Source organism: Salmo salar, chromosome 05 (genome assembly GCF_965601325.2).
Source record: "Salmo salar chromosome 05, fSalSal1, whole genome shotgun sequence".
NCBI lineage: Eukaryota > Metazoa > Chordata > Actinopteri > Salmoniformes > Salmonidae > Salmo > Salmo salar.
In genome coordinates this window covers 17,094,896-17,112,745 of record NC_138295.1, presented here as the reverse complement: position 1 = coordinate 17,112,745, position 17,850 = coordinate 17,094,896, and the positions used below count along the sequence as shown (strand labels likewise).

Genomic DNA, 17,850 nt, shown 5'->3' with positions numbered 1-17,850 from the left:
TCTTTAAAAAAAACAGCTGATATGGCTGACTTGCTTAAACAAATGTGGTTTCTACTGACAATTGAGATGTACAAGCTATGGCATAAGGGGACGACAAGGGGATCAGGGGTGAAAATCTTGTTGGCATGTGGACTAATATGTTGTTGAATTGTGTTCTTACACTGGTACAGTCATGCCCTATGAGAGATGTATGACTGCGCATGTGCGAAAATAAATAAAGTGCATTTTTCCCCGTTCTGGTTGAAACACCAATGATGAACATGTGTGTTTATTCCTCCGTTAAGTAAACCGTTATTCCTGTCCTGAAGATGTCAGCACCAACAGGTTATGGGCCCAGGAGGGAACATGGAAGCCGATGGAATAGATTATATTTCGACGGAGATGAAAAAAAACTACGAGTTATGGGAGACAAAGTTTTTGGGGCACTTGCGTTTGCTTGGGCTAAAGGCCGCCATATTGAGCGTGGATGAAGATGAAGAAGACGGAGAGAAAAATGAAGAAGCCTACGCCGAATTGATACAGGTTTTGGATGATAAAAGTCTTTCCCTGATAATGAGAGAAGCAGCAGATGATGGGAGAAAAGCGTTGAAGATATTGAGGGAACATTATGCAGGTAAAGGGAAGCCACGTGTGATTAGCCTCTACACTGAACTAACTTCTCTTCAGAAAGCCGCTGACGAAAGTGTTACGGACTATATCATTCGTGCTGAGACGGCTATTACAGCACTGAGAAATGCTGAAGAGACTTTAAGTGATGGGCTGTTGATTGCAATGATTCTGAAAGGTTTGCCCGAATCATTTAAGCCGTTTGCCATCCACATTACGCAGAGTGACGAGCCGACAACTTTTGGCAAGTTCAAAACCAAGTTGAGGAGCTATGAAAGCACCGAGAAGTTTAGCGCCATTTCCACTGACGACAACGTGATGAAGGCAAGTAACATTAAAGTTAGCTGGCCAAGAGGGAGAGATAAAGGGACCGAGATAACCTGCTTCAACTGTGGCCAGAAAGGGCACAAGGCCCGGGAATGTACCGTTACTGGAGAGCGCAAAGAACGGAGACAGTGGTGTAGTTTTTGCAAGAGATCCACTCATACTGACGCAAATTGCAGACGAAAAAGAAGAGACAATGTGAAACAAGCAACAGATGCTGAAAGCCACACATTTGCATTCAGAATAAGTGACTGTCAGGTTAGTGGACTGAAACAGAAAGGGCTGATGGTTGATACGGGAGCAACGTCACATATAGTCACGGACATCGGGAAGTTTAAGGAGTTTGACGAGACTTTCAAACCGGAAAAACATTCCGTGGAGCTGGCTGACGGAACAAGAACGAATGGTGTCGCGGAGAGGAGAGGTGCAGCGGAGGTTTACCTGAGAGACAACACGGGTCGTCGGGTAAAAACAACGCTGACGAAGGCGCTGTACGTGCCGTCGTTTCCACAGGACATTTTCTCTGTTAAAGCAGCGACAGCCAACGGAGCTTCAGTCAACTTTCGACAGGGGTGTAACAAGCTCATCCACAAGAACGGTACCACTTTTGACATCAAGGAGTACGATAGACTTTACTATCTTAACACTGTAAGTGATGAAAATGATGATGGATGTCATGGGTGCTATGATATTCACACATGGCACAAAATTCTTGGCCACTGTAATTTTGAGGATGTGTCAAAGTTAGAAAATGTGACAGAGGGAATGAAAATCACAGGTAAGATTGACAAATCTACCCTCAACTGTGAAATCTGCACTCAGGGAAAATTTGTTCAGAGCAGAAACAGAGAGCCTGATGAAAAGGTAAAAGCGGCTCTTGAGCTTGTGCACACTGATTTGGCTGGCCCTATTGAGCCAGAGGCGAAAGATGGGTTCAGATATACTCTAGCATTTACGGATGATTATTCAGGGGCAGTTTTTGTGTATTTCCTAAAAGCAAAGAGTGATACTGTAAAAGCTACTGAGAAGTTTATTGCTGATGTGGCCCCTTATGGGAAAATAAAGTGTGTCAGGTCAGATAATGGCACAGAATTCACAGCCAAAGAGTTCCAGTCACTGCTCAGTAAGAACGCCATAAGACATGAAACTTCAGCCCCTTACTCACCCCATCAAAATGGGACCGCTGAGAGAAATTGGAGAACACTGTTCGAAATGGCAAGATGCATGCTACTTGAAAGCAACCTACCAAAGAACTTGTGGACATATGCTGTAATGACTGCTGCAGTAATTCGCAATAGGTGTTACAATAAGCGTGTAGGACAGACTCCACACTACATGTTTACTGGGAGAAAGCCTGATCTTTCTTTCAAAGATGAAAGAATTTGGATCTGTTTGCTATGCATATAGACAGAACAAGAAAAAGTTAGACTCAAGATGTGAAAAGGGTATTTTTGTCGGGTATGATAAAAATAGTCCAGCATACCTAGTCTACTACCCAGACACTGGGAAAGTTCTTAAAAACAGATTAGTCAAGTGTGTTACAAAAGGTGTAGTCGAACACCAAACTCAGACAGATTTGGAAAACAGTGATGATCTTCATGGGGAGAGATTTGAAAACCCCATGCCGAAAGCCAAGATGGCAGATCAAAACTCAGAAGAGACACAAGATGTGCAAATTGAGACTTCAGATGGTCAGAGTCCACGCTATCCAGACAGAGCGAGGAAGAAACCCCAGTACTTAAAAGACTATGAGTGTAAAGTGAAATGTGATGACCAGATACCACCTAGTGTTGACTACTGCTACAGAGTAATGTGCAATGCACCACAAACCTTCAAAGAAGCAATGATTTCACCAAAATCAGAGATTTGGGCTACTGCTATGAAGGAGGAGATGGATTCCCTTAGGGAAAATGATACATTCACATTAACCACACTGCCAGAGGGTAAAAATGCAGTGGGGGGCAGGTGGGTCTATGCGGTCAAAAACAATTCAGATGAGACTGAGACATACAAGGCAAGATATGTTGCAAAGGGGTATAGTCAAGTGGCAGGAATAGACTATAAGGAGACTTTTTCTCCAACTGCAAATATGACATCAGTACGCTGTTTGATGCAGCTAGCAGCTCAGTATGACTTAGAGTTACATCAGATGGATGTCAAAACAGCATATCTACATGCTCCTATTGACTGTGAAGTGTACATGGAGCAAACAGAGGGTTTCGAAGTCAGGTCAGATACAGGTGAGCAACTAGTCTGTAAACTGAACAAGTCATTGTACGGCCTGAAACAGTCAGGAAGGAACTGGAACAAAATGTTGCATGATCACCTAAGTGAAAATGGTTTTACACAGAACCCAGCTGATCACTGTGTTTATAACAAACAAACTGCAACAGAAAGGATCATTTTGATAATTTGGGTCGATGATCTAATTATCGCTGCTAGTGATAGTGACTCACTCACAAGTGTAAAAGAAATGTTAAGTGAAAAATTTAAGATGAAAGATCTTGGGAGGCTTGGACATTTCCTAGGCATTGATTTTACACAAAGTGAAGGGAAAATAACGATGAACCAAACAAGGTACATAACAAAGATACTGGAAAGGTTTGGTATGTCAGACTGTAAGACAAGGTCAACACCATGTGAACAAAAACTAAACTTTGATGGTGATGGTGAACTTATTGATTCAAAAAGGTATCGTGAAGTGATAGGCAGCTTGATATATGTGATGACATGTACAAGACCGGATATCAGTTGGATTGTCAGCAAGCTGTCACAATACCTATCAGAACCAAAAGAGCAACACTGGATAACAGCTAAACATGTGTTGAGGTACTTGAAGGGAACAATGAATCAGGAGTTGTGTTACAAAAAGGGGGTGGAAAAACTCAACCTCGTAGCATATAGTGATGCTGATTGGGCAGCAGATCAAAGTGACAGACGAAGCATAACAGGGTATTGTTTTAGTTTAACTAAATGTGGACCTGTCATTTCATGGAGGTCTAAGAAGCAGCCAACAGTAGCTTTATCTACATGTGAAGCAGAGTACATGGCACTGGCTGCTACTACACAAGAAAGTTTGTACCTTGTACAGTTATTGGGCGAGATGGATAGTGAGTGCCAATATACACCAGTAACAATCTTTGAAGATAACCAAGGTGCAATTGCTCTGTCAAAGAACCCAGTATGTCGTCAGAGATGTAAACATGTCGACATCAGATATCATTTCATTCGATCTGCACTCAGTGATGGTAAAATAAGTATTGAATATTGTCCAACGGCAGACATGGCTGCAGATGTTTTGACTAAACCTGTAACGAAGTTCAAAAATGAAAAATTCTTGGGTTACATGTTTGGAATATAAACTGACATTTGTGAGATGAATAACTGTAAGCTAAATGTGTTGATAAAGTTAGGTTGAATACGACTTGTACAGTATAAGAGCAAGTGGGGGTGTTGGCATGTGGACTAATATGTTGTTGAATTGTGTTCTTACACTGGTACAGTCATGCCCTATGAGAGATGTATGACTGCGCATGTGCGAAAATAAATAAAGTGCATTTTTCCCCGTTCTGGTTGAAACACCAATGATGAACATGTGTGTTTATTCCTCCGTTAAGTAAACCGGTATTCCTGTCCTGAAGATGTCAGCACCAACAAATCTGATATCAACTTTGGAGAGGACAATTGCATTACATTTTCTCAAGAGCAATTCCTGAGGGGGACACCAAAAGTAGTGCTGTAACACATAGCCTACATTGTAATATGGTAAATGTATATTGAGGAACCAAAGAAATAAGGTGTTTGCCGTACTCCTAACTACCGGTACCCAAAACTACACAACTAATCACAACAGCAATACCATTGCCTTTAACAAATCTTAGTTCAGTCACCAGTTTAAGTTGAGAGTCGGGGTATCCATGGCATTTTCCAATTATGTTCCTATTTTACAAGTAAAAAACATTGAGAACCTTTCATAATGTTGCCAAACAAAGACTCAACAAACTTACCTGAGACTCCCTGTCTCTGCCAGTCTGTCCCTGCATATCTGTCCCCAACTCTGCTGTCTGTGTGCCATCTGTTGCCTGCTCTGCCTAATGACATCATTGTGAAACATTTCCATTAGAATTTCATTTATTTCTTATGAACATTTTATCAACTAGTCTTTGAGATATTAGGCTACTAGGGTTCTTACTTTGCGTTTTGGTGTACTGAAAAATACTCTGTCTTTTATTTTTCTGCCATTTTTCTACCTGGCTGGCTGGCTACACACACACACAGTGTGTAGGTTATTTACAGTAGGAGATGGGCTTCTATCATCTTATCTTTTATCATTCTATTTGGGCTTCGATCTAAAAGGTAGCTAGCAAATGTGAAACGGATTAAAATTACAAGAGTTGACAGCTGTATGAGTTCACCATTTACACAACATATGCTGCAACCTTTTGTAATTTTAATAGTTTGTTTCATATTGGCTGGCTTCCAACAATAGCTGAATTTGCAAAGCTAGCGAGCACCAATTCCGTTTCAATGGTGTTTGCTATAATCTTTGCTACCCGGGTTAAATAAAGGTGAAATAAAATAAATAAATAAAAGTTCCCTTGCTACAATTTAGCTTTTGCAACGAGACCATTAAATATATTTAAGACAATGGTAGAAGAGAGTGTAGTTCTGTTCAGTTTGGACTTCATTTTATCGCTAACCTTATCACAGGGACTTTGAAGCACTAACTTACATCATCTGCATGCTGATCTTGGAATAAATTGACGATAGCAAAGATTCCATCTTTGACGAGGCCACATAAATGGAATAATTACTAGCTAGCTTAATAGTTAATATTTGCCCGCTAGCTCTGCATATTCAGCTAGTGTGTGTGCGCGATTGACTGGATTAACCTCACGTCAGTTACGTTCATTGAGTGCCTTTCAGACAGTGGATAACACCCCTCTGTTACCTTGCCAACTAAGGAACTGGCAGTGGATCAAACCATTGTGAGGCAAAGGGTGGGGGGGTCGCAATCTTTTGAAACTTAAAAACGCGCTATTAAGTGTCTATAATCAGCACAATTGCTTTCATTGCGTATTATGAATATTATTTAAATTACATAGTTATGTTTCAGTGATATATTGGGGGGGACAAATCATATTTTTCCCAGGATGGGGGGGTCGTGTCCCCCCCGGGATTTCCGCCCCTGAAGGGGATAAGAGGCAATCCGTAATTTCCATTAAGACATTAATGGACGAGATAGGACGGACGTGGTCAATACAACTATTTGTTCAGCACTTTTGAAATGTACAGCAACATAATTCAGAACATGGGCCATTCTTACAGTATTCTCCCAGTAAGTCTGAACCATAGGATAAATAAAGGGGGCATACTCTGGGAGGCTGGCCTTCTAGGTAGAGTTCCTCTGTCCAGTGTCTGTGTTCTTTTGCCCATCTTAATCTTTTATTTTTATTAGCCAGTCTGAGATATGGATTTTTCTTTGCATCTCTGCCTAGAAGGCCAGCATCCCGGAGTCGCCTCTTCACTGTTGACGTTGAGGCTGGTGTTTTGCGGTTACTATTTAATTAATGAAGTTGACAGTTGAGGACTTGTGAGTCGTCTGTTTCTCAAACTAGACACTAATGTACTTGTCCTCTTCCTCAGTTGTGCACCGGGGCCTCCCACTCCTCTTTCTATTCTGGTTAGAGTCAATTTGCGCTGTTCTGTGAAGGGAGAAGTACACAGCGTTGTACGAGATCTTCAGTTTCTTGGCAATTTCTCGCATGGAATAGCCTTCATTTCTCAGAACAAGAATAGACTGACGAATTTCAGAAGAAAGTGCTTTGTTTCTGGCCATTTTGAGCCTGTAATCGACCCCACAAATGCTGATGCTCCAGATACTCAACTAGTCTAAAGAAGGCCAGTTTATTGCTTCTTTAATTAGCACAACAGTTTTCAGCTGTGCTAACATAATTGAAAAAGGGTTTTCTAATGATCAATTATTCTTTTAAAATTATAAACTTGGATTAGCTAACACAACGTGCCATTGGAACACAGGAGTGATGGTTGCTGATAATGGGCCTCTGTACGCCTATGCAGATATTTCATAAAAAATCTGCCGTTTCCAGCTACAATAGTCATTTACAACATTAACAATGTCTACACTGTATTACTGATCAATTTCATGTTATTTAAATGGACAAAAAATCGTATTTTCTTTCAAAAACAAGGACATTTCTAAGTGACCCCAAACTTTTGAACGGTAGTGTACCTATGTTGATTTATAGATAGATATATATATATCTATATCTATATCTATATATATATGTGCGAGGAGGAGCAGGAGGAGCACTGACAGAGCCCTGCAAAATGACCTCCAACAGGCCACAAATGTTTTATTTATTTATTTCACCTTTATTTAACCAGGTAGGCAAGTTGAGAACAAGTTCTCATTTACAATTGCGACCTGGCCAAGATAAAGCAAAGCAGTTGGACAACATAAAACAACACAGAGTTACACATGGAGTAAAACAAATATACAGTCAATAATACAGTAGAAAAATAAGTCTATGTACAATGTGAGCAAATGAGGTGAGATAAGGGCGGTAAAGGCAAAAAAAGTCCATGGTGGCAAAGCAAATACAATATGGCAAGTAAAACACTGGAATGGTAGATTTGTAGTAGAAGAAAGTGCAAAGTAGAAATAGAGATAATGGGGTGCAAAGGAGCAAAATAAAATAAATAAATAAATACAGTAGGGGAAGAGGTAGTTGTTTGGGCTAAATTATAGATGGGCTATGTACAGGTGCAGTGATCTGTGAGCTGCTCTGACAGCTGGTGCTTAAAGCTAGTGAGGGAGATAAGTGTTTCTTATAAGTGTCCCTTCACAGATGAAAGCAGGTTCACACTGAGCACGTGACAGACGTGACAGAGTCTGGAGACGCCGTGGAGAACGTTCTGCTGCCTGCAACATCCTACCGCATGACCAGTTTGGCGGTGGGTCAGTCATGGTGTGGGGTGGCATTTCTTTGGGGGGCCGCACAGCCCTCCATGTGCTCGCCAGAGGTAGCCTGACTGCCATTAGGTACCGAGATGAGATCCTCAGACCCCTTGTGAGATCATATGCTGGTGCGGTTGGCCCTGGGTTCCTCCTAATGCAAGACAATGCTAGACCTCATGTGGCTGGAGTGTGTCAGCAGTTCCTGCAAGAGGAAGGCATTGATGCTATGGACTGGCCCGCCCGTTCCCCAGACCTGAATCCAATTGAGCACATCTGGGACATCATGTCTCGCTCCATCCACCAACGCCACGTTGCACCACAGACTGTCCAGGAGTTGGCGGATGCTTTAGTCCAGGTCTGGGAGGAGATCCCTCAGGAGACCATCCGCCACCTCATCAGGAGCATGCCCAGGCGTTGTAGGGAGGTCATACAGGCACGTGGAGGCCACACACACTACTGAGCCTCATTTTGACTTGTTTTAAGGACATTACATCAAAGTTGGATCAGCCTGTAGTGTGGTTTTCCACTTTAATTTTGAGTGTGACTCCAAATCCAGACCTCCATTGGTTGATAAATTGTATTTCCATTGATTATTTTTGTGTGATTTTGTTGTCAGCACATTCAACTATGTAAAGAAAAAAGTATTTAATAAGATTATTTCATTCATTCCGATCTAGGATGTGTTATTTTAGTGTTCCCTTTATTTTATTGAGCAGTGTATATATACAACACATCCTAGATCTAATCAATGGAAATCCAATTTATCAACCCATGGAGGTCTGGATTTGGAGTCACACTCAAAATTAAAGTGGAAAACCACACTACAGGCTGATCCAACTTTGATGTAATGTCCTTAAAACAAGTCAAAATGAGGCATTGTAGAATAATAGTGAAAACATCAAAACTATTAACTAAAACATATGGAATCATGTAGTAACCAAAAAAGTGTTACACAAATCAAAATATATTGTATATTCTTCAAAGTAGCCACTCTTTGCCTTGATGACAGCTTTGCACACTCTTGGCATTGTCTCAACCAGCTTCACCTGGAATGCTTTTCCAAAAGTCTTGAAGGAGTTCCCACATATGCTGAGCACTTGTTGACTGCTTTTCCGTCACTCTGCGGTCCAACTCACCCCAAACCATCTCAATTGGGTTGACGTCGGGGGATTGTGGAAGCCAGGTCATCTGATGCAGCACTCCATCCCTCTCCTTCTTGGTCAAATAGCCCTTACACAAGCTGAAGTTGTATTGGGTCATTGTCCTGTTGAAAAACATATGATAGTCCCACTAAGCGCAAACCAGATGGGATGGCATATAGCTGCAGAATGCTGTGTTATCCATGCTGGTTAAGTGTGCCTTGAATTCAGTATAACCAGCAAAGCACACACCCACACCATCACACCTCCACGCTACACGGTGGGAACCACACATGCAGAGATTATCCATTCACCTAATCTGCGTCACACAAAGACATGGCGGTTGGAACCAAAAATCTCACATTTGGACTCATCAGACCAAAATATATATTTCCACCGGTCTAATGTCCATTGCTCGTGTTTCTTGGCCCAAGCAAGTCTCTTCTTATTATTGGTGTCCTTTAGTAGTGGTTTCTTTGCAGCAATTTCACCATGAAGGCCTGATTCCCGCAGTCTTCTCTGAACAGTTGATGTTGAGATGTGTCTGTTACTTGAACTCTGTGAAGCATTAACTTGGGCTGCAATCTGAGGTACAGTTAACTCTAATGAACTTGTCCTCTGCAGCAGAGGTAACTCTGGGTCCTTTCCTGTGGTGGTCCTCATGAGCGCTAGTTTCATCGTAGTGCTTGATGGTTTTTGCGACTGCACTTGAAGAAACTTTCAAAGTTCTTCAAATTTGCCAGATTGAATGACCTTCATGTCTTAAAGTAATGATGGACTGTTGTTTCTCTTTGCTGATTTGAGCTGTTCTTGCCATAATATGCAATCAGTCTTTTACCAAATAGAGTTATCTTCTGTGTACCACCCCTACCTTGTCACAACACAAATGATTGGCTCAAATGCATTAGGAAGGAAATAAATTCCACAAATTAACTTTTAACAGGGCACACCTGTTAATTGAAATGCATTCCGGGTGACTACCTCATGAAGCTGGTTGAGAAAATGCCAAGAGCGTGCAAAGCTGTCATCAAGGCAAAGGGTGTCTACTCTGAAGAATCTCAACTTAATTGTATTATTTATTTTTTTTAACACTGTTTTGGTTACTACATGATTCCATGTGTTATTTCATAGTTTATATGTCCTCACTATTATTCTACAATGCAGAAAATTGTAAAAATAAAGAAAAACCCTGGAATTAGTAGGTGTGTCCAAACTTTTGCAAAAAATAGGTTTACAAAACCCCCCGAAATTTTACATTTACAAGTTTTTAGACCATTTACTCAATACTATGTTGAAGCTCCTTTGGCAGGGATTACAGCATTGAGTCTTCTTGGGTATGACGCTACAAGCTTGGTACACCTGTATTTGGGGAGTTTCTCCCATTCTTCTCTGCAGATCCTCTCAAGCTCTGTCAGGTTGGATGGCGAGCGTTGCTGCCTAGCTATTTTCATGTCTCCCCAGACATGTTAAATCGGGTTCAAGTCCGGGCTCTGGCTGGTTCACTCAAGGACATTCAGAGACTTGTCCCAAAGCCACTCCTGCGTTGTCTTGGCTGTATGCTTAGGGTCGTTTTCCTGTTTGTTTTCCTGAGTGCCTAACTCCTCTCTGTAGGCCATCTCAACATTACTGGTAATCAGGCCTACTACTGTCGTGCCGTCAGCGAACTTGATGGAGATGGAACTGTGTGAGGCCATGCAGTCGTGGGCATACAGGAGGGGGCTGAGGACACACCTTTGTTTGGCCCCCAGGGGTGAGGATCAGTGTGGAGGAGGTAATGTTACCTACCTTCACCACCTGGCCCAGACATAGGGGAGAGCTGGGACAAGTGGAAAGCTGGGACAAAATAATTAACGAGTTGAAAGTAATTAACAGGTCAAATTTCTCAGATAACACAGAATCTAGAATGACTATTGAAGTCCAGCATGTTCCTAACTTTTGTTTTCATGAATTTTTATGATATAGCCCATTTTCACTGCACCAGTTTAAACTAGCCAGAGATAGTTTTGAGGAGATGGGATACTCCATTGGAATCGTATTAACGTCCATTGTCTACGTTGCCCATACGTCTTCAATTGGCCACACGGTGCATTATGGCCTATTCTGGGACAAGGAGAGCTCTCCTTTAAGGTGTGAATGGGGGTCAATTGGGCGCTAGCTCAAAAACCCAACATTAGCATGAATATCATGAACCAGAAATACATTAGAAATCTTTTCCGAGATTTGAGATAAATCACATGATCTCTGTGAGGGTCTATAGGTTTGTAAAAGTGATATTACATACTTTCAAGGAAAATAGGCAGGTTTCTCAACATTTGCCGCGTTCAGAACAACTGCGAAATCGGTACTCGGAAATCTTAGACTTCCGACTTTAGTGCATTCAAGACAACTGGAAACTTGGGAAAAAACAAGCTCTGACTGGGAAAAAAATATTTTGAACGGTCATCCAACTCGGAATTCCAAGTACGGAACTCTGGCAACTTTCTAGAGCTCCGACTTTCCGAACTGACGTTCACTGATGTCATGATTACACCTCATATTTCTCTGAGTTCCCAGTTGTCTTGAAAGCACCATCCTACCCTGACTTTGAGAAGGGATTGCGTGGTGATTGGTCGACAGTCTGGTGGGTGAGGCGTAAAATGGTTCATGTAAGGGTTAAGGTTAGGGTTAAGGTAAGAGGTAGGTGTTAGGGTTACCCACTGGGCACACACCTGGTTGAATCAATGTTGTTTCCATGTAATTTCAAAGATAATATGTTGGACAAATGTGGAATAGACGTTGAATTGACGTCTGTGCCCAGTGGGTAGGGAAGGGACGTCCCAAAGCTCATTTTAGTTTTCATGAATTTTTACGATATAGCCAATTTTGACTTTGTGGCTGTGGTAACTGGTAGAAACCCCCCATCCTCTTCCACTGTCAGCCACTGGGCTTCCTCTCATCACCACATTTGGTGGTGAATGGAAATGCCAACCCGAAGCTTCAGATTTATACATCCAATGAAACATCTGGCTCATTGTTCCATCTTAACTCCTCCTCCACATTTACTGGATTGGTTGAACAGTGCCAAAGAGAACCTCCCCTGACAGGTTTTTATTTTTATTTTCAAGACGTCTGTGCCAGGGTTTGTCACAAGTCACCACAGCCACAAAGTCAAAATTGGGCTATTGTCAAAATTCATGAAAAAAAAAATGCTTTTGGTCTTAATTTAAGGTAACACTTAAGGTAATAAGGTTAGCAATGTGGTTAAGGTTAGGTTGAAAACCTGGGAGGGTGCTGAAGGGAGGACGGCTCATAATAATAGCTGGAACAGCGCAAATGGAATGGCATCAAACAAATGATGTATTTAATACCGTTCTACTGATACCGCTCCAGCCATTACCATGAGCCCATCCTCCCCAATTAAGGTACCACCAAACTCCTGTGGTTTAAAATCACATTTAGTAAAAGAAATTGTAGAAATAGGCACGGTTTATGACTTTGCAGCTGTGACAACCCAACCCAAGGATCTTTTGTTTCTTTTACGCCTGCTAGGCTAGGTTAGTTCATGCACCACCTTCACCCAATCTGGATCTGTCCAAATAATCAATGACAAAAACCCAAACCAGGAACTACTGCTGCTTGTTATCACATAATTCTATGTGAGCCTTGACATGTTCTCACCGTTTCATCTGTCCATGAGTGATTGTGCAACATAAAACATATTAGATGATTACTACAGCCTACTTGGCATTCCTTTAAACCCAACAAAGATATGTGTTTTATAACAGCAGGGCAGGCTAAGTTGGCATCCCCATATAACCCAAATCAAATCAACTTTATTTGTCACATGCGCCGAATACAACAGGCGTAGATCTTACAGTGAAATGCTTACTTACAAGCCCTTAACCAACAATAGTTTTAAGAAAAAAAAGTGTTAAAGTATTTACTAAAATAAACTGAAATAAAATAACAAATAATTAAGGCGCAACAATAAAATAACAGTAGCAAGCCGACATACAGGGGGTACCGGTACAGAGTCAATGTCCAGCCAGCTCCCCCTCCTCATCCCACAGTAGTCTAAATAAAGCTGTAAACTCTCTGACCTTTCCCCCTTTGTTCTCCATGGCACAGGTAACACACAGTATGTATGTCAGGGTTAGCCTAATTAGGGTTTAATCCCTGGTCCATCATAACACCTTTCCAGTTTTTGGGTAAATCACTGGGCGTGCGTCTCTGGCCAAGATAAGGGTTGTGTTTTAAATGGCACCCTATATATTTTGATTTAACCTTTATTTAACTAGGCAAGTCAGTTAAGAACAAATACTTATTTACAATGACGGCCTACCCCTGCCAAACCCTGACGACGCTAGGCCAATTGTGCGCCGCCTTATGGGAATCCCAATCACGGCCGGTTGTGATACAGCCTGGAATCAAACCAGGGTCTGTAATGACACCTCTCGCACTGAGATGCAGTGCCTGAGACCGTTGCGCCACTCGAGAGCTATTCCCTATATTTGGTACTACATTTGACCAGGGCTCTGCACTATGTAGGGAATATGGGATCTGGTCAAAAGTAGTGCACTATGCCATTTGGGATGCAAAAAAGGGGATTGGAGCCATCCCTACAACATGCAGGTAGGTAGGCCAATAAGGCCATTTATTTAAAGACCGACACATCTAAACATAGTCAATCTGATGATAGGACACCCAGCCTTTAGCCCAGATCAGCCGTAGCCAACTCTCCTCCTGGAAAGCTGAGCTAGCCTACTTGGTGTGCAGGTTTTTGCTCCAGACCAGTGCTAACACAACTGATTTAGCTAATCAATTGGGTTCCTCAGTGCCTTGATTAGCTGAATCATTGAATCAGGTGTGTTAAATTAATGTCGGAACAACAGCCTTCCCACCTAGCATCTACAGACCCACATAATGCATCCCCTGTCTTTCATAGGCGCTCTATGATTCATAATCATTCTGTCACTATAGCAACCACCTGAAAATGTAGGTCTCTCCTGACTTGAGTAGCAGTTCGATATCTGGGGCAGTAGTGTTGTTTTGATTGCTCTGCACAAAGACAGGGCCAACTGGTTAGGTAATGTATTGTGTTGAAATAATGCCTGATGTGACTACAGACTTCACAGACATGTTGAATCAGAGATAGTAGTATCTAGGCTACATTAAATACAGAAAAACAAGGCCATTATGTTTCCCAACAAGTTCAATAACAAAACATGTTTTCATAAGACAGGAATGGAAATTCAGATTCACATTTCACGGGCAGCGGTATATCTGTCCTCATTGAACCAAAACGAACACCACATCAATTCAATGCTTGTATGTATGTCGTAATAAGGAAATTAGAATCCTCCTAGGGGTTCAGTGTGTCTGTCTGTCTATGGGACTAATGTACTTACATACTCAAACCAGTGGAGGCTGTAGGGAGGAGCTATAGGAGGACGGGCTCATTGTAATGGCTGGAATGGAATCAATGGAACGGTATCAAACACATCAAACAAATGGAAACCACATTTGACTCCATTCCATTCCAGCCATTACAGTGAGCATGTCCTCCTGTATCTCATCCCACCAGCCTTCTCTGACTCAAACCTTATCTTACACAACAAAGGCTTGCCTGCAGTACTAGCTCAGCCTGTTGTATAAGGCTTCATTGTCTTTGTCTGTCACCACCAATGCGCAATCTCACGTTACTGCATGTTTTAGTAGTTACATAGCACAGACCTAGTCACACACTATGTAAATAATCCCAATAATTGAATGGGTAAATCCTCATTTCAGCAACTGTGCCTTCTTCAAGGTACAGGGAATTGTGTTGCCAAAAAGTTGGTGATTTACACATTAAATTGTTGGGAGCATATACATAGTGAGACTATTTCTATACAGTTTACTCTGGGTCCGTCAGCACCATCTACTAAAATGTTTGGGTGTGTGCCAATTCATGCTGTTCACAAGGCTAGGGGAAACTTAATCCCGGAGTGTGTCTGTATGTCACTACACACTCTAGCCAAACAGTGACAGACAGAGACTGAGGTAGTGTAGCGCGCCTCTGACTGGGACATTAGCTCACATTGCTACAGGTATATAAGCTTACATAGCAAGCTGCTACACACAAAGTTTCACAGACTAAGTCCTTCCCATCTAACAAAGACTGTTGCAGTGGCTGTATCACTGACATTCAATCACATTAGGTTATGACATGTGAATAGAGTTCAGGTTTGATCATAGTGCAAGATCTTTTCAGCATTCTTGGACTACATAGTGTAATGCAGTGATTCAGCTCCTAAACATATAGATTGTTTGTTCACACACGGACTCATCTAAGGTATGAAATATAATTTTAGGTAGAAAAGTGGTTTCTAGCCAGGACTCAGTTTTAAGACAACCTGAAAGGAATCAGCAGGACCCACTAGTGGTATAATTCAACCATTCTTAGATTAAAACAGAAAAAAGGGTGGTAGGCCTAATTGTCTAATTCAACAGTCAACCACGATAGTGAAAATGAATCATATAAAATAATTAATCAATTATGTTACAGGACTTGGAAATTGCTTTATTAACTTTTATCAAATTATGAATTTTAAGAGCATCCAAACCTTAATGATAGCCGCAAAAAATTCTGAACTCAAGGAAGGTGTCTTCATAGTCCATGACACTGCATAGTCCATGAAAAATACTATAAAACTGCAGACAGCGTATGTGACCAGAACTAGATGAAGCATACAACACAATTAAACAGAGACAAATAACAGTAATGAAACAAACATACCAAAACAAGAGAGACCTATATTCAGCATGGTGAATCATTTTGATTCTGAACATTACATATAGAAATATAATGAAGAGAACTCGATTCACAACAGACAATCTGTTCTACAGAACACATTTCTATCTGAACGTTCTTCATCATTGCAGCCTTCTGTAGAGACCCAAGCCCTAAATACAAAACTCATGCGATCTCGTCGATAATACTACACATTGCTGCATCCTTGTCCCATACTGTGTCCTTAGCAGCCCCACCCATACTTTTGTCCTGTTGTGGCCCAACAGCCATACAGCTAGCCCCAGCCTCCTCCACTTCCATGGGTTCAGTCTTTAGCCTGGCGGCCAACCCCAACGCGCCACCACCCCTCGCCCCATCCCCTGCCCCACTCGAGCCCTCAGTCTGGAGCAGGTCGTCGGGCAGGGAGGCCAGGCACCCCTGGATCATCTCCATGACCCTCTCCAGATGTTTCTGGAACCTCTCTGCAGTCTCCAGGCGCTGTCTCTTCTGCACTTCCATCATCACCCTCAAGGTTTCTCTGGCCTGGTGCGGACGGTACTCATTGATCAGATGGTGCATGTGGACAAACAACAGCTTCAGGTCCTCCAGCTTCTCCTCTCTCTTTATACTGCCAGGGCTCTTGATCAGGATGTCCAGGAGATCCAGGAAATTCACCAGGATGGACATGTTGAGTTTCTTGAGCTCCCGTTTGTGGTGGAACTGCATGGGGTGGAGCCGCTCGATGCCCTGGCTCTCCAGCGGTCGGATGATCAGGTCGTCGCACTGGAACTGGTTGCCGAACATCATGTAGGTGTCTCTTATGGGAGGAGGGGGTTTAGGGGCGAGCCCCTTGCGGATGTTCTCGTCCGTGTACTCCTTGATGTACTGCATGGGAGGGGGAGGTAGGGCACTCACCTGCTGTGGTTCACCCATGGTGGAGGCCTGGATAGAGGAAGATGAGATTACATATTTATTATAGCCTCCCACATTACTTCATCATCCCACTTTGCCTTTTTAGTTGTCTTGTCATTGATAACAAATAAACTGGGGAAAGAACCTGATGGCTACTATCCTGCTGATTTACAAAGAGGATGGCTTACCTCTCGATATAGACTATTATCAAAGATACTTATAACTAGGACAATTTATAGGGTTTCCCCTATTAATCTGGTAATAGTAGCTAGCTTTGTGAGATACCCAGCTTGTAGTCACGCATGCGCGTCTAGCTGGCTAGCTAATTAGCGTAGCTAGAAGTGTGTAACGTTACGTAGGACAGCTTGACTACGTTGTCTAAAGCTAACCTGCTGAGCAAGTGGGACTAATGCGCTAACTACAAGCCTACAAACGGATTGTGAACAATCTAGCTAGCTACAGTATTTTCAGATGATTCAGTATCTAGCGAGCTAACGTTAGCTAGCTAACATGCGAGTTTGGCAGACTTGGAAGTAATTTCACAACAAGGAATGAGACAGAGGCAAAACATACCTTTCTATCGAGTCATCAATTACTGTATTTAATATAGACTGAATTCGCCACCACAACTAACGTTATTGCTTTTCACAAGAAATGTGTTTGCGCGACTTCTCTTCCCGTTCCCCTTTCATGCCCCTATCATCCCATCCCATTGGTTGGATTTTTGTTTGACATGATTTGTTGGCAGTGCGGATTGGCCAGTTTCTCGTCAGTAATGCACGATTTGATTGGTTTTCACAAACTGGCCGCTTCATTTGATGTATTTTGGCAAATTTCTTTAAATGTTTCATCCAACACACTTGTACAATGTAAAAGTTTGTAACAAAGTGGCGTAAGAGAGGTCGAAAGTGCGATGTTCAATCTGACATAAATTAATGTCTCATTGTGATGGTCAACATAGAGGTAACTGCCATAATAAAGGAAACACCAACATAAAGTGTCTTAAAATGGTCCAATGCAGCTGTTTATTTATTAAGTGATAATGCCCGATAAGCCGGCGTTTGGAGGATATATTGGCACGGGTGTTTGTCTCGGGCCGGCAATCCCTGACATTATATCCTCCAAACACCGGCTTC

General features: G+C 42.1%; 1 protein-coding gene across 1 annotated transcript; it reads right to left on the bottom strand.

The window, feature by feature from the left end:
• Window positions 1–15,573: 15,573 nt before the first annotated feature.
• Window positions 15,574–17,403, bottom strand: med7 (mediator complex subunit 7). The gene is made up of 2 exons (NM_001141191.1): window positions 17,288–17,403; window positions 15,574–16,744 (listed from the first exon to the last, which is right to left on the bottom strand). Exon 2 carries the CDS (start codon window positions 16,733–16,735, stop codon window positions 15,989–15,991), a length of 747 nt encoding a protein of 248 aa, NP_001134663.1. The 5' UTR covers window positions 16,736–16,744; window positions 17,288–17,403; the 3' UTR covers window positions 15,574–15,988.
• Between the last annotated feature and the right edge of the window lie 447 nt (window positions 17,404–17,850).

Bases quoted from the DNA above. Each gene is read 5' to 3' on its own strand.
- med7 (NM_001141191.1), bottom strand. From the start codon at position 16,735: ATGGGTGAACCACAGCAGGTGAGTGCCCTACCTCCCCCTCCCATGCAG.